This window comes from Carlito syrichta, unplaced genomic scaffold, assembly GCF_000164805.1.
Source record: "Carlito syrichta isolate Samal-C Ts95f unplaced genomic scaffold, Tarsius_syrichta-2.0.1 Scaffold304715, whole genome shotgun sequence".
Classification (NCBI taxonomy): domain Eukaryota; kingdom Metazoa; phylum Chordata; class Mammalia; order Primates; family Tarsiidae; genus Carlito; species Carlito syrichta.
In genome coordinates this window covers 414,090-440,202 of record NW_007248811.1, presented here as the reverse complement: position 1 = coordinate 440,202, position 26,113 = coordinate 414,090, and the positions used below count along the sequence as shown (strand labels likewise).

General features: G+C 41.4%; 1 protein-coding gene across 1 annotated transcript in view; it reads right to left on the bottom strand.

Moving 5' to 3' along the window:
• REPS2 (RALBP1 associated Eps domain containing 2) overlaps window positions 1-26,113 on the bottom strand; it is a gene marked incomplete at its 5' end in the record, with an annotated part of 227,588 nt that overhangs the window by 122,139 nt on the left and 79,336 nt on the right. The window contains 2 exons of the mRNA XM_008060764.1: window positions 3,045-3,183; window positions 25,421-25,518. Of these exons, the coding sequence (XP_008058955.1) occupies window positions 3,045-3,183; window positions 25,421-25,518 (237 nt within the window). The remainder of the gene's footprint in view (window positions 1-3,044; window positions 3,184-25,420; window positions 25,519-26,113) is intronic.

Genomic DNA, 26,113 nt, shown 5'->3' with positions numbered 1-26,113 from the left:
TTTTTTCCCCCCCCCCCCCCCCCCCCGCCCTGGTAGTATACCACTACTGCCAATCCCTTTCTTAAAGTATTATGGTAATTGTTCAGGGTCCGCTTATGAATGAGAACATGTGGTATACTGTTCTTTGTTTCTGTGATAGATCACTGAATATGACAAACTCTAAGGGGCCTTATCTTTAGAGATACATTTTGAAATATTTTTTTCAAATAAAATGGTATGGTCATTGCTTCAAAATCACTTGGGCTGATAAGGGATATACAGTCACGTGTCACTTACTGATGAGGATATGTTCTGAGAAATGCATCAGGTGACTTTGCCTTTCTGTGAACATCGTAGAATATTCTTACACAAACCTAGAAGGTACAGCCTACTTAGTACAGACCTAGTCTAGATGGATAGCCTGTTGCTCCTAGGATACCAATTTGTACAGCGTGTTACTGTAATGAATACTATTGCAGCACAATGGTAGTATTTGTGTATCTAAACTTTAAAAAATACAGTAGAAATATTTATAAAGTATAAAATAATTATTGTTGTTATTATTATTGTTGTTATTTATAAAGACGGGATCTCGCTTGGTTGCTCAGACTGGTTTCAAGCTCCTGGTCATAAGCAATCCTCCTGCCTTGGTCTCCCAAAGTGTTGGGATTACAGGTGAGAGCCACCATGCACAGCCTAAAATATTTTTTAAATGGTAGACCCACATAGAGCACTTACCATGAATAGAGCTCACAGGCTTGGAAGTTGCTCTGGGAGAGTCAGTGAGTAAGTGGTGAGTGAATCTAAAGGCCTAGGACATTCCTGTACACTACTGTAGACTTTACAAACATTGGACATTTAGGATACATTAAATTTATTTAAAAGTGTTTTCTTGCATCAATAATAAATTAACCTTAGCTTACTATTGTTTCTTACTTTATAAAATTTTTAATTTTTTAACTTGACTCCTTTGTAATAACACTTAGCTTTACACAAAAATACACTGCACAGCTGTACAAAATATTTTCTTTATACTCTTATTCTATAGTTTTCTATTTAAAACTTTATTATTTTAACTTTTTAAATTTTGTTAAAAACTAAAACATAAACACACACAAACACATTCGCCTAGGCCTACACAGGGTCAGGATCACCAATACCACTGCTTTCCACCTTCACATCTTATCCCACCAGAAGCTGCAGGGACAATAACATGGATGGAGCCATCATCTCCTATGATAAAAATGCCTTCTTCTGGAAAACCTCCTGAAGGACCTGCCTGAGGCTGTTCTATAGTTAACTTTTTTTTTTAATAAAAAGGAATACACTAAAATAACAATAAAAAGTACAACACAGTAAATACATAAACTAGTGACACAGTCATTTATCATCATTACTAAGTATTAGGTAGTGGACATAAATGTATGTGCTAAACTTTTAATACGACCAGTAGTGCAGGTGTGTTTATACCAGCATCACCACAAACATGTAATACATTGTGCTCCAACTTCACCATGGATGCGACATCACTAGGTGATGAGAATTTTTCAGCTCCATTATAATCTTACGGACTACCCTCATATAAGTGATCTATCATTCACCAACCAACACATCATTAAGAAGTGCCTGACCGTAAATAAAAGAAAATCATCAAGACTGTGTGATAGGTACACAGAGGTGTGTTATACTAGCCAGTCTAGTTGTATCTACATTTGAAATTCTACAAAATAAAAAAGTTAAAAGAAAACAAAAACAAGGCTGGGCTCGGTGGCTCAGCCTGTAATCCCAGCACTTTGGGAGGCCAAGGTGAGTGGATTGCCTGAGCCCGCAGGTTCGAGACCCACCTGGGCAACTTGACAAGACCTCATCTCTACAATAAATCAAAAATTAGCCAGGCATGGTAGCGCATGCCTGTAATTCCGGCTACTGGGAAGGCTGAGGTGGAAGGATCGCTGGAGACCAGCAGGTCGAGGCTGCGGTGGCCGAGAGCGACCACTGCACTCCAGTCTGGGCAACAGAGTGAGACTCCAACTCAAAAACAAAAACAAAAACAAAAACAAAAACATTTCTAACAGGTACCTATCTGCATTTGGGTAAATATCTGCATACCTTGTGAGGAAACTCACTTAAACAGAGGGTGAGATTAGCCGAGTAGTCAATACATGCAATATGAGCCTCTGCTTATTTTTTAAAATCATAATGTCAACATGAATTTGTTATATCTACACTATTCTGCCTTCAATAAGGCCATTACCACCAATCAGTAAATGACATTTGCAGTTAATTATACAACTATATTTCAATTACACACTTTGTTTCATAAGAGAAAACTAGTCTTAGTTCACACTTCAATATGACAGGTTACAATTATCAAGGACATAGTGTTATTCTTCAAACTGAAATACAAAAAAGAAAGCTTTATGAATTTTTCTTCCAGACTACTATTCCACTGTTTGTTTAGGCTTCAGCCTGGTAAAATATAGGCACACAGGAATTAAATCAATTCCCCTCAGCCTGAATTTTACATGAGAACTCAATAGGAATGCATATGTCTGAAGACAACCCAGATCTGACGTGCCAGCCAATTTTCCTCCCACATTTTAATTTCTCTCAGGAAAACCAGAAGAGAAACACTTGAGCCAAAGAAAATGAGCCTGAGTTTGAACTTCGAAGACATATGTAATGTAAGGAGCCTTGTGACACCAGCTCCTTTTTAGACCACCTTCTGCTCTTGCTCTAACTCTAATATAATGAGGAAGCAATTACAGGCATCCACTTGGTGCTACACCCTACCACTTCAAGAATTGCTTCAGCTAAAAAGGTACAAGGTCTGGAACAGGTTTCCCCCAGATTCCCATTTAACCTCTTTGAAATGGAAACATAATTTTTCCAAATGTCATTGCCAACTTTTTTCCTGCATGCTTTATACTTGATAAGAAATTCAACCTTAGAGGAAAACAAATTGAAATCACAGAAGGTTGCCATACACATTCTACGTGAACTATTTCTCAAGATGTTGACTGCAGTTCCCATGAGAACAGTGCCTGGGGAGACCATGTTCTCACCTGAAATGAAGGAACTAGGGTCTGGCTGAAGGGACAGGAACTGGTTGACATAGTACTCGCGCTGTTCTTCTGTTATCCTCCAGGGTTCATCAGGATAGCTGCTGTTGCTATCTTGCAGTTCTCTCTCCACTGAAAAGGACTTTAAAAATACATTTAAAAGTAAATGCTTGGAGAACTTGTGTTTAGTGAGATGAAGTAGAAAAATTAAATGCCAATAAAAGTTATTACATATTATACTTAATTTTTTCCTAAGGGGAAGAAATTTAACTGCCTCATAACTGGAATGTAAGTAGAATATCAATTTAAGGGCAGAAATCATGCTTTATACTTTTTTGTATTCCCCAAAGTTGTTAACAGGACTGAGCATGAAATACTGAACACTTAGTGAGTAACAAAACTTTTTCCTATGTGATGAGAGGGTTAAAAAAAGGACCATCATCTTATCTTCAACTATTCCGTACATTTTGATCATATAAGATTAGCTGAGTGGACAGTAAAGTAATCTGGATTCCTTTTAAACCATGATGAGGGATGTGGGGACTAGAACATCTATAACCACATATTCTATATTACTATTGCAATCACACTGTATAAATCCGGAAGTCAAAAGCTCCGGTTAAAATCCCATGTCTCCAGATCCTACTAGAGTGGCAAGTCGGGACCACTGAACCTCTCATTCTGCATTTGTGAATTGGAGATAATACTTAGTAATAGAGCTGGGCGGTAAGAACAGCTGTCAGTACCACAATAAACAGGATAACAAGGGGTGCATCAGACATGCCGCTAGAGGGCGGACACGTCAAATGCGAAGATTTAAGAACCCAGAAAACCAGAGAAACAGTGTGAGAGAAAACAAAGGTATGGTAGGCACTGAGGAAAGAAGCGAAACGGTGATGCTGGGAGGAGGAGCCATGCCTTTGTTCTATCACTCCCATTTAACCTAAGATTAAGGTGCTACTTGCTAAAAAGCGACCTTCATAGAAACAAGAGGTGAACACAAGAAGGATGAGGCTTTAGGATAAAATGAGAGTAGGAGAGAAAGGGAGGGGCATCACTGCAAAAAAGCCATCAAGCTGCCTGCCTCTGAACACACGGCCAAGGAATTAATCACTGGGAGGGCATTATACCCACTAGCTCTAGAAAAGACAGCCAGTCATCTCCTTCTCCATCCCACCCTCCCCCTTACACACACACACACACACACACACACACACACACACACACACACACACACACACACACACACACACACCCCGTTCTAGGAATTAATTCTTCCCAGGAACACCTGTCTCCCCTAAGACAATGTTCAGAGAAGAAAGGAGACTAAAATTTTGAACTGTGATATAACCTTGAGATGTCATCTTTGAAGTAAAATATCTATTACTTTAACATCTGAAACCTTGGGCTAAGGATGTTTGGGGAGGGCCAAGATGAGATGAAATACTGCCTATAGAATAGATATTCCCAGAAGTGCTGAGTGAGAATGCACCCAGCAAAGAGGCTATTCCTCAAAATCATCCGCGTCCTTTTGTCAGAAAGGTTACATAAGGAAGTTGAGAGCTATATGGATGCTACTCATTTGTAGTAAATATAATACTAGAAGAGCTTCTACTAAATGTAAATCAAACCACTTTTATATGTCCAGGAAGCCACTATCCATTAGTTAATATGCTAAAATCACAGAGTACTTTGAAATTTACGAAGCATTTCATAACTCCTACCTCATTTGAGCATCCCAAGACTTTTAAGAGGTAAACAGGTATTTTCCAGATGAGGAAACTGAGGCTCAGAGAGCTCAAGGGACTTGCACATATCTGTTAGTGAAGTCCTGCAGGCAGAAAATGATAGCCTTCTTTTTTAAAAATATCTTGTTCAAAGTCAGGTTCTTGCATATTAGGATTTTTTAAACTGTATCTATCTGAATTTTTTCAGAAACCCCTTATGATTATAGTAGGACACAAATATAAAGAAAGCAAGAAGGGAAGATCAAAAGCCAATCTGAGCACCCACCAGACCACACAACCTTTCAAAATGCTCCCACCAGATTCCAAAGCCATACCCTAGCAGCACTTTCTGAATGAACCCAGATGTCTGACCAGGTTTTGGAGGTTGAATACAGGGTGGAGGATGTTGGCTTGAATTGGATTGAATTATCAGCCAGATTATACTATGAAGAACTCATGGGAACACTGCCCTCCAGGTTAGCCCTGACAGAACTAGCTGGAGCAAAGGAACCTAAAAACTGGGCATGGGCAGGACAGACAAGAGCAGATGCGTAGGAGTGAACAATTAAGTGTCAGAGACAGTTCCTGAAGCAGATGGGACACAGGTCAAAAGCTCTGTCCCAGCATTTCCCAGTGAATGAAGGCACAGAGCTCTCTGTGCTGGGCTACCCTTATCAAAGTTCAAGCTGCTTCCCCATAGTTGCTGTGGTCAAAAAGGAGACCAGAGTAACAGCTTTCCTTGATGGTCACCATTCTGTTCACTGTAACTGGTCTGCAATTTTAGGAAAATGCAGTTCCATTGGGGAAAAAAAGAAAAGAAATGCCCATGTTGTGTGCTGGGCCTGCTGCATTCCCTGGTTCTGACATAGAAGCTACTACTTCCCTGGAGTCTACCCCTCCCTCCTGATAATGAAGCTGCCACAGCCTGTAGATGTTCATGTCAGCCCATGTTTGCTTTATCCAGTCCCATGACCATCTGCTCTCTATTTCCTCTTTCACATCATCTCACTCTTGAGTGGCGTTAGTGGCCTCTTAGCAGGTCTTGAGTCTATTCTGACAATAGCAATAAGGAATTGACAAGAGATGGTGATTGATTCCCCTGCTTAAAAGTCCACAGAGATGACCTGTCACCTAACAAAAAGTTCCATCTCTTTCACCTGGCCTTGGGGACCCTTGTACCCCAGCCTTCCCACATACTCATTCCTCATAGGTCAGATTTGTGTCTTCTTCCCAGAACACTCTTCTCCTGATCCCAGCCTGTTCAAATCCTACCTATTCCTTGAGTCAAAGAGCTCTCCAGTGTACCTGCCATGCCCACCACCATGACAGAGGGCACTGCCCATCCCCCCACTCTGCTACAAAGGTGGGTTCAGCAGTCATGTGTGGGACACATGACCCACCTCACACCTGGTCTCACCTGACTGACTCAGAGTAAGGGTAAGTAGGCACACAGTACAGCGGCCTTTGGGATGCTCTAGCATGGAAAGCTCTTCTCTTACAAGAATAACTTAGGCCAGATGCTCACTCTTAGAGACGTGGATAAGAAATATAAAGGCCAACAAGCAGAGAAAGTAGACGATGAACAGATGCACAGTGGGGCCATGACACAGAGTAAGGGCAGGTGGGGCTCAAAGTTCTGGGGGAGACAGAACCAATGATCAGTAAAACCTGTGATGTAGGTAGAGATGTGACATAAAGAGCATGGGGTAAAAGAAGGTTGTGACAGCCAAATGTAAGTGCACAGTGACGTTAACTCAAGACTACTAGGACAAGGTCCACTAATAGCAAAACAAACATGAGCAGCCAAGAACTCCAATCCTATGGACGCTGGGCCACTCGTTGGTCCTCATTTCTTGGATTCCCATAAGAACCCAAACTCCTCCTCCTTTTCAAGAAAACCTTAGATGGCAAGACAAGTTCTTACCCCCATTAAACCAGAAATGCCTTACAGCAGAGGAAGTGGGCATACGAACACTGTATAACACATATGAAGCGCAGTTCTTCTACCAACTTGCAATATCTCAATCTCTTTTCCCTTGCTTCTCACTGTATGTTTTAAATTGATTTAATGGGCTGGGAGTGGTAGCTCAAACCTGTAATCCCTGCACTTTGGGAGGTGGAGACAAGAGGATTTTCTGAGCTCAGGGATCCAAGACCAGCCTGGGCAACTTGGTGAGACCTCGTCTCTACAATAAATCAAAAAATTATCCGGGCGTAGTGACACATGTCTGTGGTTCCAGCTACTTGAAAGGCTGAGGTGGAAGAATCACATGAGCCTAGTAGGTCAGGCTGCGGTGGCCATGAGCATGCCACTGCACTCCAGCCTAGGTGACACAGTAAGACTCCAACTTAGAGAGAGAGAGAGAGAGAGAGACAGACAGACAGACAGACCAACTAGCCAAGGCTGGTCTCTGCAGGATACGAACCTTTATGAAAATGATGGTAAGTATCATACAGTGAACATTTTAAATGTTCTTAAATATCTCCACCCAGGTTTCAACCTGAAGAGCTAGAGTAGCATCAGATTCTCATTTATCCCACCTACAGCCCCATAGCAAGTGCATTACAGATATTAAAAGTGTGAGGTCTAGAGGTCTACTTACTGACAGGCTTGAATAAGTTCAGGGGTGTGATTTTTTTTTTTTTTTTTTGAGTCTCACTCTCACTCTGCCACCCTGGCTGAAGTACAGTGGCATGATCACGGCTCACTGAAGTCTCGACATTCTGGGATCAGGTGATCCTTCTGCCTCAGCCTCCTGAGTAGCTGGGACTACAAGCACAGCCCTGGCTTATTTTTTTATTTTTATTTTTTTATTTTTGTAGAGATGAGGTCTCCCTATGTTGCTGTGGGTAAGTGTCCAGGCACTGCCTCTTGCCTCCATATCAGGCTTCTTTCTGCCCCTCCCTCAAGGAGCAGCTCCTAGCCAAGGCTGGTCTCTGCAAAATATGGATATTCCCTGTAACAAGTCATGGGGTTAGCGAGTCACTGGATGCAGGTAACCAAGCAACCTAAAGACAATGTAATCATCACTCTTAATCAACATGATTGTTAACACTGTACAGAAATTTGAATAATTAAGTTGCTTGATTATAAAACCGTCTGAAGTCATGGGGTTAACCAGCCACGGGATGCAGGTAACCAAGCAACCTAAAGGGATGCAGGTAACTAAGCAACCTAAAGACAATGTAGTCATCACTCTTAATCAATGTGATTGTTAACACCGTATAAGAATTTGAATAATTAAGTTGCTTGATTATAAAACTGCTTGAAGTCATGGGGTTAATGAGTTACAGGACGCAGGTAGCCAAGCAACCGAAAGACAATGTAGTCATCAGTCTTAATCAATATGATTGTAAACACTATATAGGAATTTGAATAATTAACTTGCTTGATTATAAAACTGTTTGCTGTGCTGTCTCAAAGCACAGATTCTCTCATCACCAACCCACTGCCATTGGTGCCTGCCATAAGTGTAATAAACCAATGTCTCTCCCTGCTGGACCTCTGGGTGACTTCTTTGGAACAGGTAAATATTATGAACAAGCCCTCCCAGATCTGGGGCTACCACATTACAGTTGCCCATGCTGGTCTCAAACTCCTGGCTTCAAGGGATTCTCCTGCCTCGGCTTCCCAAAGTGCTGGGATAACAGGTGTAAACCACCATGCCTGATCAGAGATATGTCTCATACTGCAAGAGATGTGAAAACACTATGATGTTCTTAATGAAAGAAAGCCTGAGTCCATTTTCATATTTTAAAGTTTGAGATCTAACAAAAGAAGTTCCCTGTATGTCTTCCTGTAGTTCACCTATGGTCTGTTCTCTATGGGGGTTTCTCAAGTACGATAACCATTAAGTATTTCAAGGTCAGATAAGGGCACATGGAATGAGGTGGTGACATCCACAGTAAGCTGAAATATTTCAAAAGAAAGCTGATCCATGACAAAAAGCAAAATAACTTGCACCTTGCTGCATCAATAGTGACCTGCTCATTCACCCATTCAGCAGATACTGAATACCAGTAACATTCTGGATACTAGTCATTAGGGATACACTGATGGGCAAACAGATTCTTTTTCCCAGGAAGCCTAGAGTCCAGTGAGGGTGAAAGACAAACAGGCAATCTCAAAAAAGTAAGGTAAGTGCTTCAATGAGCCATGGTACTCTAGAGTTTTGCTATGCAAAGTGTGGTTCCCATAGCACCCACATCAGCATAACCTGGGGACTTGTTAGAAATACAAACTCTCAGGCCTCACACTGAGTGAATCAGAAAGTCTGAGAGTAGGGCATGCAGAACAAGGCAGGCAAAAGGAACAGCATTTGCAGAAGGCACCAAAACATGAGAGAAAATGACCATCTCTTGAATGTAGCTCCCTTGGGCTCCATATAGTTAGAACAGCCAGTTGGTGCAAGGTGGCTTTTAGTGGAGTTGCCTCAAGATAATTCAAACAGAAAGCAGGGCCTGGGTCATGAAGGCTCAGGTACACCAAGTTAAGGGGTTTAGATTGTATCTAGACAACAATAGGGAGCCACAGAAAAGTATTAAACAGGGCAATTAAATAATCAGATATGTGTTACAGAAAGATAACTTCAATGAGAAGAGTGGACGGGGCACGACTAAAAGCAGGAAGACAAGTTAAGAACATATCAGCAATCCCAGCCAGAGGTAAAGGTGGCCCAGAGATAGGGAGGACTAGAAGAGGAATAGAAAACAGCCATAAGGCCACCACCAGAGGAAGGCCCATTCCGGAAGTGGGCTGGGAGTCAGCATCTCTATGGCAGCAGCTAGGGGCCATCCCATCGCAGGCCCTATATGCACAGACCCATCTCCTCCAAGCCAACTCAACAATTAACCATAGCAATCAACACAACTTTCAGATGAGGATCTGAAAAGTCAGTCACCTAAGAGAGAATGGTTAATTGTAAAAATGAAGGTATTGAAAAATGAGGATGAATGCGCTGTAGAGCTTTAGCCTTCCAAGTAGAAGCCAGAACCAGGAAAAAGGCTCCACTTCTGCATGTTCCCGAAGAGGCCTCCCCAGCTCCAGTGGTTTTGTTGGCTGAGCAGAGATATTTGCTACTTGGTGCCAATTTTAAACTCTGCCAGTATTTTTTTTAAATAATAAAAAGAGAGAGAGAGAAATCTTCCACATCTGTCTGCTTAAGCAACATACATATGGTTCATTATACAGTTTCTCTAGACACAGGAGAATTAGATTTGCTTATATTTAAAACATTCAGCCCTTTGGTTTTGTTTCAAGAAAAATGCAAATATTTGGCACTGCAAGTTATTATCTCTGGGGAATACAGCCTGTTTATAATAAAACAGACTTCAGAAGACTCATTAAAAAATAATACTATTAATACAATCCCAAAAGGTGACATTTGCCCCTGAACTATCTTAAAAACCAAGCACAGCTGAATAATATGAATTGCAAGGAGACATTGTCAGGAAAAACTTTAAAAGGGTGTGTATATTGTTTCAACCATAGAACATTTCTGTTTAGAATACAATCCCATCCTGGAGGCATCCTAAAAATGCTGCCTCAGAGTCCAGCCATTTCACCTCTGAGGATGTAATGATCTTATAAGAGTGTCCTTTTGGGCCTTAGTAAACAAACCATCTGGAGTCGTAAAAGCTCACATCAAGCCCACAGTGAATATATAAGGACACCTTCTCTGACAAAAATTAAGGTTACCATCGGGCAATCACTGATCAAAACATGATCTCATGAGTGAAGCTGTGAGAAGACTCAATTATCCTAAGGAAAAGAATGACTAACAAGCTGGTGAGACTACACTATAGCCCAAGTGAATATTAATCTGCCTAAAGATTAATGGGCTGAAGGAAAAAAAAGAAGTCATAGAGGCAAATAAAGGCAGTGCTGATATGTGGGACCATGGCAGATGCTCTCCACTAATTCACGCCCTACCATGCCTAAAGTAGAAATGTCACTGGGTGGCTACCCAACCAGAAATGAGATTTTTCCAGCCCTCCTTGCAGTTAGATATCACCATATGACTGAGTTGTAGTCATTGCAATACGAGCACCAGTGACCTGCCCCACTTTCAGGCAGGACTAGTACCCTATGGCACTCCTCTCTCTCCCCCATCTGCCCACTGAATAAACAATGACAGAGTGATAGGACAGAAGGAGCACTGGTGCCTAAATCACCATGGGGAGGAAAGCCACTTGCCAACCTGTTATAATATGATGAGAAATATACCTATTGTTGTAAGTCATTTAAATGTGAGGCCTAATTATTATAGCAGCTGTTCCCCCCAACTAAACTATCCTCCAAGCAAGGTCCATAGGAAAGGAAGATCTGCCCAGTCCTCAATGGCACAGCTAATCCTGCACTAGAGATGGAAGCCTGAGGTACCTTAGTTTGCAATTTAAGCACCTAGTAGCATTAGACCATTCTGAGCCCAACACAATTCTCTAATTCTTTTCTTTTTTTTTTTTTTTTTTTTGAGTTGGAGTCTCACTCTGTCGCCCAGACTGGAGTGCTATGGCTGCTCCCAGCCACCGCAGCCTCGACCTGCTGGGCTCCGGAGATCCTTCCGCCTCAGCCTTCCGAGTAGCCGGAATTACAGGCATGTGCTACCACGCCTGGCTGATTTTTTTATTTATTGTAGAGATGAGGTCTCGCTGCCCAGGCAGATCTCGAACCCGCAGGCTCAGGCAATCCACTCACCTCAGCCTCCCAAAGGCGCGGAATTACAGGCTGAGCCACCGAGCCCAGCTAATTCTCTAATTCTAATTTAATTGTCGATGTAGATTACCTATAGAAACAGAATGTTGATTTGTTTTTACAGCAGTCTTTCTATGTTTGGGTAATATGGGCTCATCTTTCACGGGTTTGAAAAAGATTCCCAAGGAAGATGTATATAATAAAAAAATTTTTAAAAGAAGGTTAGGGTAAAACTGTGGGGGAACTTAAATGAAGAATGAAGAAAAGGAGCTAGGAAAGGAGACAGAGCTCAGCAAATTTGTTTTTAACATTAAACCATTCTATATTATGCTTAATAAATCTTGTTTATGCTCTCTCTTCTCTCTCATCCTACTCCCACTACAAGTCCCATGAAAGCAGGAATGCTTTCTATTCTGATCACTGCTGTATCCCAAGCACCTAGAAAAGTGCCTAGACACTCTCAATAAGTATTTGTTGAATGAATAAACAAATGACTGAACACATTCTCAATCCCAGTCCAGAGACAGAAAGGTTAATCTGAGTTCTCCTATACTAATTGAATCTGAATTTTGTATGTATTTATCAAACAATGTCACTTAGTATTATAACAGCTTACCTATGGAGATAGAGAATTTTTAAAAACTATCTTAGTTTTATTTCAAAATAATTATAGAGTCACAAGAAGTTGCAATAAATAATTTCTGGTTTTGTCTGTAGAGAAGCTAGTTAAAATTAAATCCTAAAATAACAATTTAACCTTATCCATTTGTTCAGAGAAATAAACTCACAAAGATGCCTTTTTTTCCCCTCGGATTTCTTTTAAGTATTTTTTTATTTAAAAGATGTAGGGTAGCCGGGCTCAGTGGCTCAGCCTGTAATCCCGCGCTTTTGGGAGGCTGAGGTGAGTGAATTGCCTGAGCCTGCGGGTTCGAGACCCGCCTCGGCAGCGAGACCTCATCTCTACCATAAATCAAAAATCAGCCAGGCGTGGTAGCGCGTGCCTGTAATTCCAGCTACTTGGAAGGCTGAGGCGGAAGGATCGCCGGAGCCCAGCAGGTCGAGGCTGCGGTAGCCGGGAACAGCCACTGCACTCCAGTCTGGGCGACAGAGTGAGACTCCAACTCAAAAAAATAAAAATAAATTAAAAAATAAAAGATGTGGGCTACGATTCAGGGTTAAGTACATAAGTGGTCATCGTACAGGTGAAATTTGAGCCTCCCATTGGTCCTTACTTCACCTGGTTTGGGGATCAAGTACCCTTATTAGGGTTATGTGCCCTCCTTCTCCAGGCAGTGACCCACATACTTAGTGATCTATCACAAAGATGCCTTTAACCACATATTACCAAACTTACTTAGGTCTAATTTCAACAGCTTAGAAGGCTGACTGCCAAACTGTAGGAACCTCTCTGAGCCTAATATGCAACATACAGTTGCAGCTTAGTAAGCTAAATTTTTTTAACTATCACCATAGACATAGAAGAATGTTAGGTAATACATTCATTACTTTGCTAAGTGCCAGACACTGTAAGTACACAGGATCCATTTTCATCTTCACAACAACCCTGTGATGTAGGTCCCATTATTCCCATTGTGCAGAACAGGAAACTGAGGATTAGGTAAGGGAAATAATTTACCAAGACCACACACTTAGTAAATTTTAGAGCCAGGATATGAACTAAGTCCAGAGACGCACTCCTGATCATCAAGCTCTCTAGTTATCTCTTCTATCTGTTCATCTATCATGGAAAAATGTAGGGCTTCTTTTTCAGAAAGAACCTCACCACAATGCCTAAATCATTGCAGCAATTTTGCAGGTTGAGGGTCTGAGGTTCAGCTATGACTATGCTATATTTATACCTTCCTCCCAGGCATCTAGTTTAGTTATAGTTTTTGGCTGATGAACTAATAAATTATACCGAGAGCACCATCTTATTTCTCACATAATTTTTGCACGTAAGCATCTGGCATGTTCTGACATCATGCAAGAATCCTAGAGACAGTCATACAAAGCAAGTATTCAAGCATTTTACTGTTGTTTTAGTATGTAGCACTAACACTATTTTGACTAACATAAAAAATGCTTGTTAGTAACCATATCTCTAATTCTTCCATCAGAAGCCAAGATCTGCTGCTCCAGAGGGGCATTTTTCCCTCACGATTATCAGGACTTTGCTCTTTGGTTAGAGGAGAAAGTCAGGAGAAAATGAGAAATCAGCAGTAAGAGGAGACTTTGACAAGTCTACAGACTTCCATTAACAGTGTAATGACATTCCCACCCCCATCCTTGCTGGTCAGGTCAAGGCTGCCTGTCTTTTCTCTACTATGTTCTTCACACTCAAGACAGCCTGAGTTCGGATGGAAAACAGATGCACTGAGAACTTGGGCTAAATTTAAGGACTGCTTTGGAGAATGAGGCCACTGATTGGAGGTGCAAAAAGAGCACAGGCTCTACAGGCAGGCAGACTTGAGTTCTAATCTGGGATTATCAGTTACTAACTGGTGACTTAACTTCGGAGCCAACAGCTCCTTCCTGAAAGGCAATCACATCATCCACAGGACCCTGCCTCCTTCTCCAGCCTCACTTCTCTCCCACTCTGGGCTCTAGCCACAGAGGCCTTCTTTTAGTTCTTCAAATGTGTCTACTCTCCATGCCAAACATGGTAAACTGGTTCACTCAGCATCCATTCATTCCACCTCCTCTTAGCATAATTCCCTGCACTGCACAGGTTGGCTAGCTGCACACTCCACTGTTCAAGCATCTTTGCTGCTAGAATTTCAAATGCGACTTAGGTTCCATGTGAAGACACCCACGGAAGACTGATTCAGGCCCAAGTTTACATGGTGAAAGAGGCAAGGGACAAAGCTTTCATTTGGCTGCTTAAGTCATGTGTGGTGTGGATCTGGAGCTGACACCGAGTTTCCCAGTGCTGTCACTTTCTGATTGTGGCAGAGGCAAAGTCAGCAGCCCAGCTCTGCTGTGGGGTTTGGGGGCTATTCTTGCAAACTCAGAACAGAGTCTGTATCTTCAGCCCTTCCAAAGACTTAGGCTATCCACATGCCTTATTATAAATCAGTATTTTTCAGAAGCAACTTAACAACCTAAGGACTGAAAGAACATACAATTCAGAAGACCTCGTAGATCCTTGAGGAGCTGAAGTGGTTTCCAGGAGGAAGAATTAATGGAGCAGTTAAGAGAAATCTTAGTTCTTTGTCTTTGATAAAATTCTCCTTACACCCACCTTCAAAATCCTAAATTCTTTTTGTGATAATAAACATTTCCTATTGAGAAATGTGAGTTATAACTCACTTTCCAAATGGATAAATTAGTTCTTATACACTTACTATAATTAATCACAACCATCTCAAAGTACACTAATATTTATATATATTTAGTGCAACTTTACTATGTGCATTTAAAGCAATGAATTATAGTTACATGACTTTTTGTAAAAGAACATTAATATGATAGTTGATTTTTAACAAATGTGAATTTTATAACATTTATTTATTACTATCATTGTTTTTGGAAAATGTAGAAATTATAGAAGACCCTAAAAAAGAAAAAAAATAGCCCTAATTCTCCACCACAGATAAGCAGTAATAAAATTTTGTTCTCCTTTAAAAAAAATTAAAAAATAAATAAGTCACTATTTGCCTACACTAGCCAAAGGAGATTCTGTTGCCCACAATTTAGAACCTTGATCAAGGTGCACCCTTTGTCCAGGCACATGCACGAAACCCTCCACTTCTCGCCTCACCTCTCAGCACCATTCTTCCTTGGCCTGGTTAATTCCTATTCCTCCGTCATATCTCAGCTTCTTTGGAGAAGCCTTCCCTGACTGCATGGCCTTAAGCTGGATTTCTTGCCTTTAGCTCAGTCATCAGTTTTCACTTCTACATGCATACGTGGAATCATCTGATTTGAGTCCATCTCCTCCACTGGACTGCAAGTGCTTTGAAAGCAAAGACTGTGAGCAGCAGACAGCAGACACTGTTTCTGTTGTCCTGCCCATAGTGCCCTTCACAACATATTTTCCTTTAATAAATCTATCTTTCTTTAAGAAAAAAAGAAAAGAAAAGAAAGCAAGGACTGTGTAGTCCTCATTGCTCCCCTGGCAAATTGGCTGGCTCATAGAAGCCACTTAACAAGCATCTCCAAACGGATAAATGGAAAATGTGATACCTACCTTGCAAGACTGCCGGGAGAATGGAAAGGGGCCAGTACAGCACTGGGACCAAATAAGCACTTCAGTTAGTAATGACTATTGTTGGGATACTGAGAGCATGATACTACCTACTCACCTGAGATCAAGGGAAATACTGACGGACCTAGGGATTAAGATGACGCCATTGTAAAGAAGGCTTCCATATTCATAGCCTAGTACATAACTGAAACCAAAAGGTCCCAAGGAATAAGCAGAATTAAACACCTTTCCTTTCCAGATATAAAAGTACTGCCTGGGACCAGGGGTTCAATCTGGTGTTTTTGGCTCTATCTCAGAGGATAAATCAGAGGTGTTCCTTGTCTATGAAATCACTGGAACCTAACTATTACCATGAAAGTCCTGACCACCATAAGCCTTCAATGCAATGCTCCACACCTTATGGGAAAAACCATCAACACTGAAACCACGAATAAAATGTGCTCATTTGCTTTCATCAATAGTCTAACCAAAGCCGGGCATGGTGGCTCACACCTGTAATCCCAGCACTTTGAGAGGCTGAGGTAGGAGGATCACTTGAGCCCAGGAGTTTATAACCAGCCTGGGCAACATAGCAAGACCTTGTCTCTACAAAAAATACAAAATTAGCCAGGTGTGGTGGTGCATGTCTGTAGTCCAGCTACTGGGGAGGTTGAGATGGAAGGATCACCTAAGCCCAGGAGGTCGAGGCTGTGGTAAACTGTGATCATGCCACTACACTCCAGCATGGGAGACACAGTGAGACTACAACTCAAAAAAAAACCCAAACAAACAAAAAACAAAAAGTCTAGCCAACCTGCTGAAATACCACTAAATCAATGTTAGAATTCTAGTGTGAACCAGCCTACCATTTTTACCTTCCTCTTTCCATACCCTACTGTGCCTAATCATGAATTTGGCAAAGCCTTAAGGCAATACCCCAATTGGTCCTGATACTTACTGAATGCATGTCTTTTCCCATAAACATTTTTCAATTTATATCTCAGGTACCCTCTTCTTATTTCCTGAGGACATCTTTCTTTCAATAATCCAGTGTTTCTATGATATTCTCATTGTGTAACACAAAATGTTTTTGCCTTTTGAGTGCAAGTGCCTGCCAGCAAAGAAGTCAAGTAATTAACATCTCTTTCACTGTTCAGAAGTGTGGGCATAGTAAGCACCTGAGGAATGCAATAAGAAATAGCCAAACATGATTTACACTGAGAAAAGTAAACTTCAGAATCTGTTGAAATAAAATGTTTCTTGCCTCAAAAATAAGGGCTAGAAAGCCAGAAAAAGAACTAAAAGCAGGTCAAGGAAATCGGCAGGCAGGAGGCTGGGGAATAAGCAAAATAGGGCCTCCTTGTGCTAATAGTGCCCATTTGGCTATTTGTGGCTTTTACAGCAGATTCAGTGAAGTAGAACATGCTGAGGACATAGCAACCTTTGACCCGCTAGGAGACGGTGTAAAAGGCCAGCTAGGGTCTAAAATAAAATGGGGAGCAAATCTGGTAAACAAGATCTCAAGAAAAAGGCATATGATACTTATAAAATGCATCAAACCCATTCTTCCTCCTCTCCCCTACCCCCACAGTGTTGACATTTATCATCTCTAACAGCAGAGGCTTTTTGAACCCCTAATTTTTTTTTTGAGTTGGAATCTCACTCTTGCACAGACTGGAGTGCAGTGGCCGCTCCCGGCCACCGCAACCTCGACCTGCTGGGCTCCGGCGATCCTTCTGCCTCAGCCTTCTGAGTAGCTGGAACTACAGGCGTGCGCTATAATTTTTTTTATTTATTTATTGTAGGGATGAGGTCTCTCCACGTTGCCCAGGCTGGTCTTGAACCCGAGGGCTCAGGCAATCCTCTCACCTCTGCCTCCCAAAGAGCTGAGATTACAGGCATGAGCTAACACGCCCAGCTCTGAATGCTCTTAGAACAGAGGCTTTTTAAAAGTCCTAATATGTAACCCATAAACTAAGTCATTCAGTTTTATGCCATGATCTTATCAACAGGAAACCCCTGTTGCAGAACTGGGGTTCTTGAGAACTGAAAAGAAGCTGGGGTCTCTAACCTCCTTTGAGGGCCTCATTTCCACACACACTACAGCATCTCTCTGGCCCAAAGTAAAAGAGGTACCAATTTCTGGTTTCATACTGTTAAGAATAACAAACTAATAAGAAAACATCAATAATCCAAAAGAAAAAGTGACATTGTATATGGATAAACTCACAGAAAAGGAAATACAAATGACTTGTAAACATAAGATACTCCACTAATAAAGAGATGTGCTAGTTAAACTATACTGAGATATATTTTTCACCTATCAGATTAGCAAAGATCCATCAACCTGTTAGCACATTGTGTCTACAAGAGTATGAAAAAACAGACATTTTCATACATTGTTGGCAAGCGCATGAACTGCTACCACCTCCAACTTGAAAACTGCAATCAAAAATTACAAATGTGTAGGCATTTTCACCCAATAATTTCATTTCTGGGAACTGATCCCATATATCTGTAAACAATGCTGGGATTGGAAGGACCAGATGTCAATCAGAAGGGACCAGCTAAATAATTATGCAAGGTGTAGACAATGAAATACTATCCATTTGTAAAAACACAAAAAGATAAGGAAGTGTTTTGTACTGCTACAGACCATTAAAAGCTTATTGTTAAAAAAAGTGCTAAATGTATATGAGCTATATAGCATGCTACCATTTGTGTAAAAGGTAGAACTATATATTTTGCGTATATTACATGTAATTATATACAAGAATGACTATGTTCACTTGTGTATGAAGAAGACGTCCATATGCAATATTATATAAATAAATAAAATGCTTTGTATAGAACTATACAAAATAAATGGGTTGTATTGCCCCTGGGATGGGTGGCTAAAGGCAGGGGGAAATCTGTAGGGATACTTTTCACTCTGTGCCTTTTTTGTGTCTTTTGAATTTCTGACGTATTTTTTAAATCTTCAATTGCCCTGAAGAATAAGTGTGTCTGAAAGCTCACAACCCAAGAACCAAAAAAAAATTAACAGCTGTGTTCACTGTATAATCCGAAGCAAGCAACCAAAACCTTTGAGCTCTATCACTGTGGCCCTGTGAGGAGGGAGGCCATCATCAGATGGTTCATTCTCCACCACACAGGTTTTTTAACTTAACCCACACATAGGCATACTCACGCATGTTTCTTCAGATGTCTCATCAGCCTAAGAGTCTGACATGAGGCATGGAGGAAAGCACGAGAGCCAAATGTGGAAGTGACATGGTACAGAAGTGACTACAGAGGTGTTTCACAGGAGTAAGGTCAGTGCTCTCAGACTAGGGAGAAGGGAAAGATTTACAAATAAGGAGGGAGGCCAGTTGTGGTAGTCACACCTGTAATCCCAGCACTTTGGGAGGCCAAGGCAGGAGGATCATTTGAGCCCAAGAATTTGAGAGCAGGCTAGGCAACATAGCAAGACCTCACCTCTACAAAACAAAACAGAAATATAAAAATCAGCAAGGTATGGTGCCACATGCCTGTAGTCCCAGCTACTTGGGAGGCTGATGCAGAAGGATTTGAGCCCAGGAGTTGGAGGCTACACTGAGACACGATTGTGCCACTTACACTCCAGCCTGAGTGACAGAGTGAGACCCCGACTCCCCAAAAAAGGAAGGAAGAAAATGCCTGAGGCCCCATGGAAAACACACGCATGTGTACATGTACCAAATGATGCCTTGGTAGAGAATTCCTGAACTGCAAAAGAACCCTAGTGGGTCCAACCTACTAGAGAGCCAGAGTGACTGAGGCAGTACCTAGCATGCTCCACTTGTTTACCTGTTTCACGCTGCCAAATTCAAATGACCAACTCTCTCATGACTCGACTCTAACTCACCTCACTCAATCCCATCTCAATCCATCAGTCATTCTCCATCCTCTGTTCTCCATATCCTCCAAGTATGTTGGTCCAGCTTACCCATACAATATCTTTCATACCACAAAAAGTTCCCTCAGGCTTCCAGAAAGATTATTTCCTCCTGTTTCCATCAAAACTTTTAGAATGTGACTCTCTTACTTGTGACTACCAATTCTCTTTTGACTTATGCCAGTGCCACTCGAATAGAGCCTCAGAAATATTTACTTCTGTCAACTTTTACATACTTGGCTTTTCTCTTCAGAACCATTCCAAGAGGGACCCAAGGAGCAGAGATCATCTGCTTCTAGACGTAAGTGCCTACATTATGTCCAGGGGAGGAAGCATGGCAAGAAACTGAGATACGCTGAAACTCAGGGAAGAAAGGAAACAACAAAGTTAAGTACACACTTTCAAATTACAGACTTTTAGAAGAATAGGGTGTCGGCTAGCGATGCATAACATCCCCTCCTCTACCTGTTCATTAGAAAATTTGCACCAAAAATACAGCCAACGCCACCCCCCACCAGGAATGACAGAGTGACAGAGGTCTCTAAATTGTTTGTCATGATTTTATCTTTGAACCAAGAAGTGCAGCAAGTATTGAGAATATGCTCCAGGAAACTGTCATGTTCGTACCCCAGAAAGAAAACAACAGCATCTATCTTCAGGATGAGTATGTTTTGGCTTAAAACAAAAGATAATTTTTCCTAGTGAGATCTAGATGGAAGGATAGTTCATTTGCCAAACCTGTCTCCCTAAAATCAGGTAAAAATATATTGCAAATAGTTTATTTATATATAAATATATACATATGAATATCTATATTTGCCTTAATATGCATAAAACATTCCTGAAATGAACTAAAGAAACAGGCAACCCTGGTTGCCTCTAAGATGGGAAACCAATAATCATCAGGTTTCCATCCCTCTGGCTGAATTTCACAGATAAATGAGCAGATGAGCAATGAATCTTTTTCTTTTAAGAATGGAAACATCACATGTACAAGAAGACATTAGAAGACTCTTATACTTCATGTTCTCAATGGAGAAAAAAAGCAAAGATAAACTGAGACAAAGAAGAAAACAAAGATGGCAAAATTGAAGGCGACAAGTAAGGTTCCCACACTGACAATACGGAAAATAGCCAGAGCATAGAGGGAGAGTGGCAGTGAGCTGTGCGGGTGGAGAAGTATACAGGGGCCAGAGAGCAGGGCCCTGCAAGCTACATGGGATGGAATGTGGATGACACACTGAGAGCCATGGGCAGAGAGTGCCATCAATTCAGTAGGATGATCAGATTTGTGTTTTCAAGATTGTTTTTGTCTGCAGTGGGAATAATGGATTGAAAGAAGGCAAGAGTGGAAGCAAGAAGAATTGTAGGCTAGTATAAAAGATTTGGTGACCAGAGGATCATGGCCTGAACCAAGATGTGCAGAGAGATGGACAGACAAGAGTTATTTGGAAAGTAAAATGTCCAGGACTTGGGACTGATCAGGCATATGTAGTGGGAGATGAGTCAAAGACAATGACCAGCATTCTGGCCCGTGCTCATGGGTGGGTGGAGCCAGGAGTGGGGTAAAAAGCTGGTTTGGTGGGAAAGATATGTCAGTTGAACAGTGGGACATTCAAGTGAGGATGTCTGGCAGATAGAGCTATGTGGTCATCAGCCATCATGGAGCTAAAAAGGAAGCAGAGAGAGAAGTGGGCCCAGGGATCACAGCATGTAAGGAGCAGGCAAATGAAAGAGGAGTAAAAGAGAGCTCAGGAAAAGGGAGCCACAGAAGCAGGAAGAAAACCAGGAGAGCTGGCATCATGGACACCAGATGACAAGAGCATTTCAAGAAGGTGGTCAATGTCAAAAGCTGCCAAGAAGTCAAATAAGCCAAGGACTTGACACAAACTTTCTGGCAAGCTTGGCAAAAATAGAGGCAGTGGAGTACAGTGGAAGCAGAAGATACAATTCTAAGTCCTCTGCCAACAGAATTACAAATGACTACATCACCTGAATGTTTAGGATAACTGAAAAGTAAACCACAAACTGACCCTAAACACATGATAACAGATGAAGCAGGAAATAAAAGTTATAATTTATTTACAAATAATTATCAACCATCCACCAACATAGGATATGTTTAGTATCTGAAATCGCAAAGCAAAAAAAAAAAAAAAAAAAAAATCCAACACCTGAACAAAAGTGAAATTCCTAAAACATTAAGCAGAAAGACTACTCATTCCACTGTTTGAGCACTGAATTTGACATAAGAACCTCTAAAATGCCAAGACCATGGGCCACCAGAGCACCAGTGAGGGGTCCCTAAAGCCCTCCCCACAGGACCTAGCGGCCATGCCCCCTTCTAATTAAGGCAGGAAGGACTCAAATACAAGACCACACAGAAAGCTAGAAGAATTTGCCATCAGCACATTAACATGGCAACATGAGGGGAATTAGTCACCCAGGCTAGCCCAACACCATGCCCAATAAACACTAATCCCTTGCCACCAAAAACCTTCACTTCAAATCCCATCATCTACATGACTAATTCAGGTTGGCATTTTGCTTTCTGGAACAGGGAGTCCAGCCAAGCCAAGTTAACAGGCATAAGAAGGAAACCTAAGAACTGAGGAAAGAAAAACACATCAACTATGAAAACCACAGACTGTTGTCCTGAGCAGGCCCTTACACTCATCTTAAACAGAAGGCCATGCTCTTAATGGGGTGGGGGACCTCCACTGATGCCAAACAAATATTACGATACTCAGACAGTTGCAGATTGTTACAATAAACTGTGCAATCCATTTGAAGTCATTCACAATACAGAATAGAGAAGAAATTTGCCCAAGGTCACACAGAGTTTGGCTAGACCTGGGTGAGAACTTTTTTTTTTTCTGTACTATACCATGAGACCTTCTGATAGCCAATTGCTACCAAATACCTATGTCCAGCCTCAGCTTTCCCCAAAGCTCCAGACCCATATAACCTACCAATTCTCTGACATCTCCTCTGGGTTATCTCAAAAGCTCAATTCCTGACATCCAATACTGAACTCATGTTCTTTCCCTGATGCCAGTGTTTCATCCAGGGCTTTCTAGCTCTACAGATGACATCACCATCTATCCAGTTCCTGAGCCAGAGTGGAGGATTTGTGGCCAGTGCTTGAACACCAGTCCTGCCATTTCCTAGCTATGGCATTGAGCAAATTATATAAGGGCTCTAAGCCTCAGGTTTCTTCATGTGAAAAATGGGATAACAACAGTAATTACCTCATCATAAGATAGTTTGTGGGCATTGAAAGAGATGATGTGCTCAAATGCCAAACACACAGAAAATGTTTGTACATGCACTTTCCACCATCTTCTTGCCTGCTCCCCCTTTCCCACTCCCTCACCTGGTTAACACCTATGTATCTTTCTCATTCCAACTCAAATGTTGCTCCCCCCAGAAGCCTTTTGGGTCAGCCCTAACTCTCAAGGTTGAGTCACATCCATCCCACCCCTCCCCTATTTTCATCCTCAAAGCACTATGTAATTTCTTCTCACATCACATATTATAATTACATATTTACTCTGTGACAGTTTGGTTAATGACCATGTCTCTAATAGCTCCACAAGGTGCTATGAGGGCAGCTCCATGAGGGCAGCAGTGTTATACATCATTTTTGTATTCTCCACACAGTACCTGGCACTAATAAGTGTTCAGTAAATATCAGTTGGGTGAAGGACTCAAGAAACATGTTTGTCAGCAGAAAAGGGGACCTAGAGATTAGAAGAGAAATCACAGGGCACCAATCCAGGTGAGCACCTATGACCATCCCATCCTGGGGACAAGGTAGAAAGAGTCTGGCAAACTTTGTCCTACCACGGGAAAGCTCAGGATTCACTGCTTATTTGACCATCATTCTAACCATTCAGGACTTGGTCTCTGTAGAGCCAGAACACTGCAGGAACCTGCAAAGTCACGCCCTGGAGAGTCTGGGGATGAATACCAGTGCCTTTGATACCTTTGCTAATGTAAGCCTTGCTCCACAGTGGATGTGATTCTCATGTTGAAAGGCACATATTTTTGTACCACGGGACCTCTAAAGGCAGCCAACTACTCCATCTGGGGCTCAGCTGAAGAAACAACTGCCTATTCCAACTTGAGGGTAAAACTAAGCTGCACTGTCCCCAGAAGAAAATGGTATATTGGTTATTCAGTGTGGTACCAAGAAGGCACTTTCAAGAATATTTTTGTACTACACTCAACATTTGTTTATGCAGCAACCCTAGAACCTAGTCTCCTTGCAATATAGGACTCTAATATAGGACAAAGCATTAATATCTAAAGGTGCAGGTTTTGACATTGGACAGGCCTGGATTCAACTTGTAGCTCTGCTACTTACTAGTTATGAGTGAAACCTTAGATCAGCTATTTGACCTCTCTCAGCCACAGTCAGCTCATCTATACTAATAGGGATAGCAGTACCTAGATCTTATGGTTAAATATAAATAACTAGCTGAATTATTATCTTTAAGAAATTCTTTGTACACAGAGTACCACCTTAGAAGATCAAACTCTGTCACATGTCTAACATAGTGCCCATCCCCAGGAGGTATTCAGTGAACACCAGGATCTCCCTCAGACTTCGTTTATTCTGTTTCAGACTAGCAGTCCACTTCTTTTTTTTTTTTTGAGTTGGAGTCTCACTCTGTAACCCAGACTGGAGTGCAGTGGCCACTCCCGGCCACCACAACCTCGACCTGCTGGGCTCCGGCGATCCTTCCGCCTCAGCCTTCTGAGTAGCTGGAACTACAGGCGCATGCTACCACACCCAGCTAATTTTTGATTTCTTGTAGAGATGAGGTCTCGCCAAGTTGCCCAGGCGGGTCTCAAACCCACGGGCTCAGGCAATCCACTCACCTCGGCCTCCCAAAGCGCTGGAATTACAGGTTGAGCCACCGAGCCCGGAAGCAGTCCACTTCTTTATGGGAGTGTCTGACACCATGCTTTTATTCTGAGTAGAACTCTCTGTGCACAAATACTCCTTCCTGAGTTACACAATTGAAATGTTATATAAACCACTCTACTTTCTCTTGTCTTCAGTGTGAAATATTAAACCTAGTTTTTTTGTAATTTCTCATATCAACAACACACACACACCCTTCTTTAAGAATATAACTTCCCCAGCACAGGACCCAGAGATACTACACAAGGAAACAGCTGCTGACACAGAAAAAAAAAAATAAGAGCTCTTTATCCAAAGGAAAACACTAGAGAAAAAGAAGAGAAACTGAAATTGCCTAAGCTGTGGTATAGCCAGAAGAAAAGGAGACATCACCTGTGCTTTTGCCATAATATTTTTGTATCTATTACATAAAGGAAACAGTAGCCGCTGCCACCTGTAAAATAACTGTTCTCCAAACAACAGTGGCCCTGGCACTAAGAAAAAATACAGAAGGCTTACCTCTTTCAAAAGTTTGCCACATAATTAGAGGCACAAAATACATGGAAAACAATTGACAATGCACTGAATGAGTAATAATAAAGAATAAGGCAGAGACAAGTTAGGCTGCCTTAGAGAAAGCAAAGTTCTTCTGAAGGTGGAGCCTACCAACTAGGGAGGGGAAGGTGGAAGGATACATTAGACACACTAAATATCAAGAACCAACCAGGTTTATTCTAGAGACTCTGAAAAGGAGTAGAAACATACATAGTAGAAAATATTTGGAAAAATATATAACGTACAGAACAAGAAGCACAACATTTGCATAAGGAGGCAGTTTTATATCTTCCATGCAAAGAAAAAGAGGCCCATCAAAAAGCTTCATCCCCAAAGTCTAAAAGCGTGTCTCCACTCTCCCATTGGCACCACTCCACATCATCACTTACCCGAATAAGGGAGGCCTGATGCCGAAGGGGCTTGGTTCCTGGGCCTCCTGATGAGGGTCCCTCAGACTGGACAAGGGGCTGTCTGGCTTCATAAGGAGCTGAAACAGGAGGGAAAGTCAGCATGGTATGCAAAGATGCCACCCAAAAATTATGACATCACAATCAAACAGATACAGCCTCTGTTTTTCAAGGAAAAATTGGCAATGGAATTAAGAGTGTATGCTCACAGGAACCCCAGAACAGGCAAATCCTGATGCTCTTGGGTATAATTTCACTAAATAATATAAAGACATTCAACCAATTCATGATAAGACAGAAAAACATTTGTATTGGATTAAGACTATGAATAAATTGTGAGGATGGAACAGTGAGAACCTCAACTGAAACAGAAAACAGCAATAGCTAGAAAAGCGTCATGTCATAAGTGTTCAAATTCTAAATATAAGGAAAATCTACATATCCCCCATGTAAACGTTTTCCATTTATCACCATCCCCTCAAGAAAAAAAACTAATATGTATTTTAAGCACTAAGAATCAACATTACCATTTATTTCATTTTTGAAAAATAAATGGCACTATCTTCTTTATCAGACAGAATGGAAAAGCAAGTAGGAAAAAATATAAAAGTGATTAAATATATGTATTCTATGTTTATTACTGAATTATTCAATAACCAAACTTCAAAAAAAAAT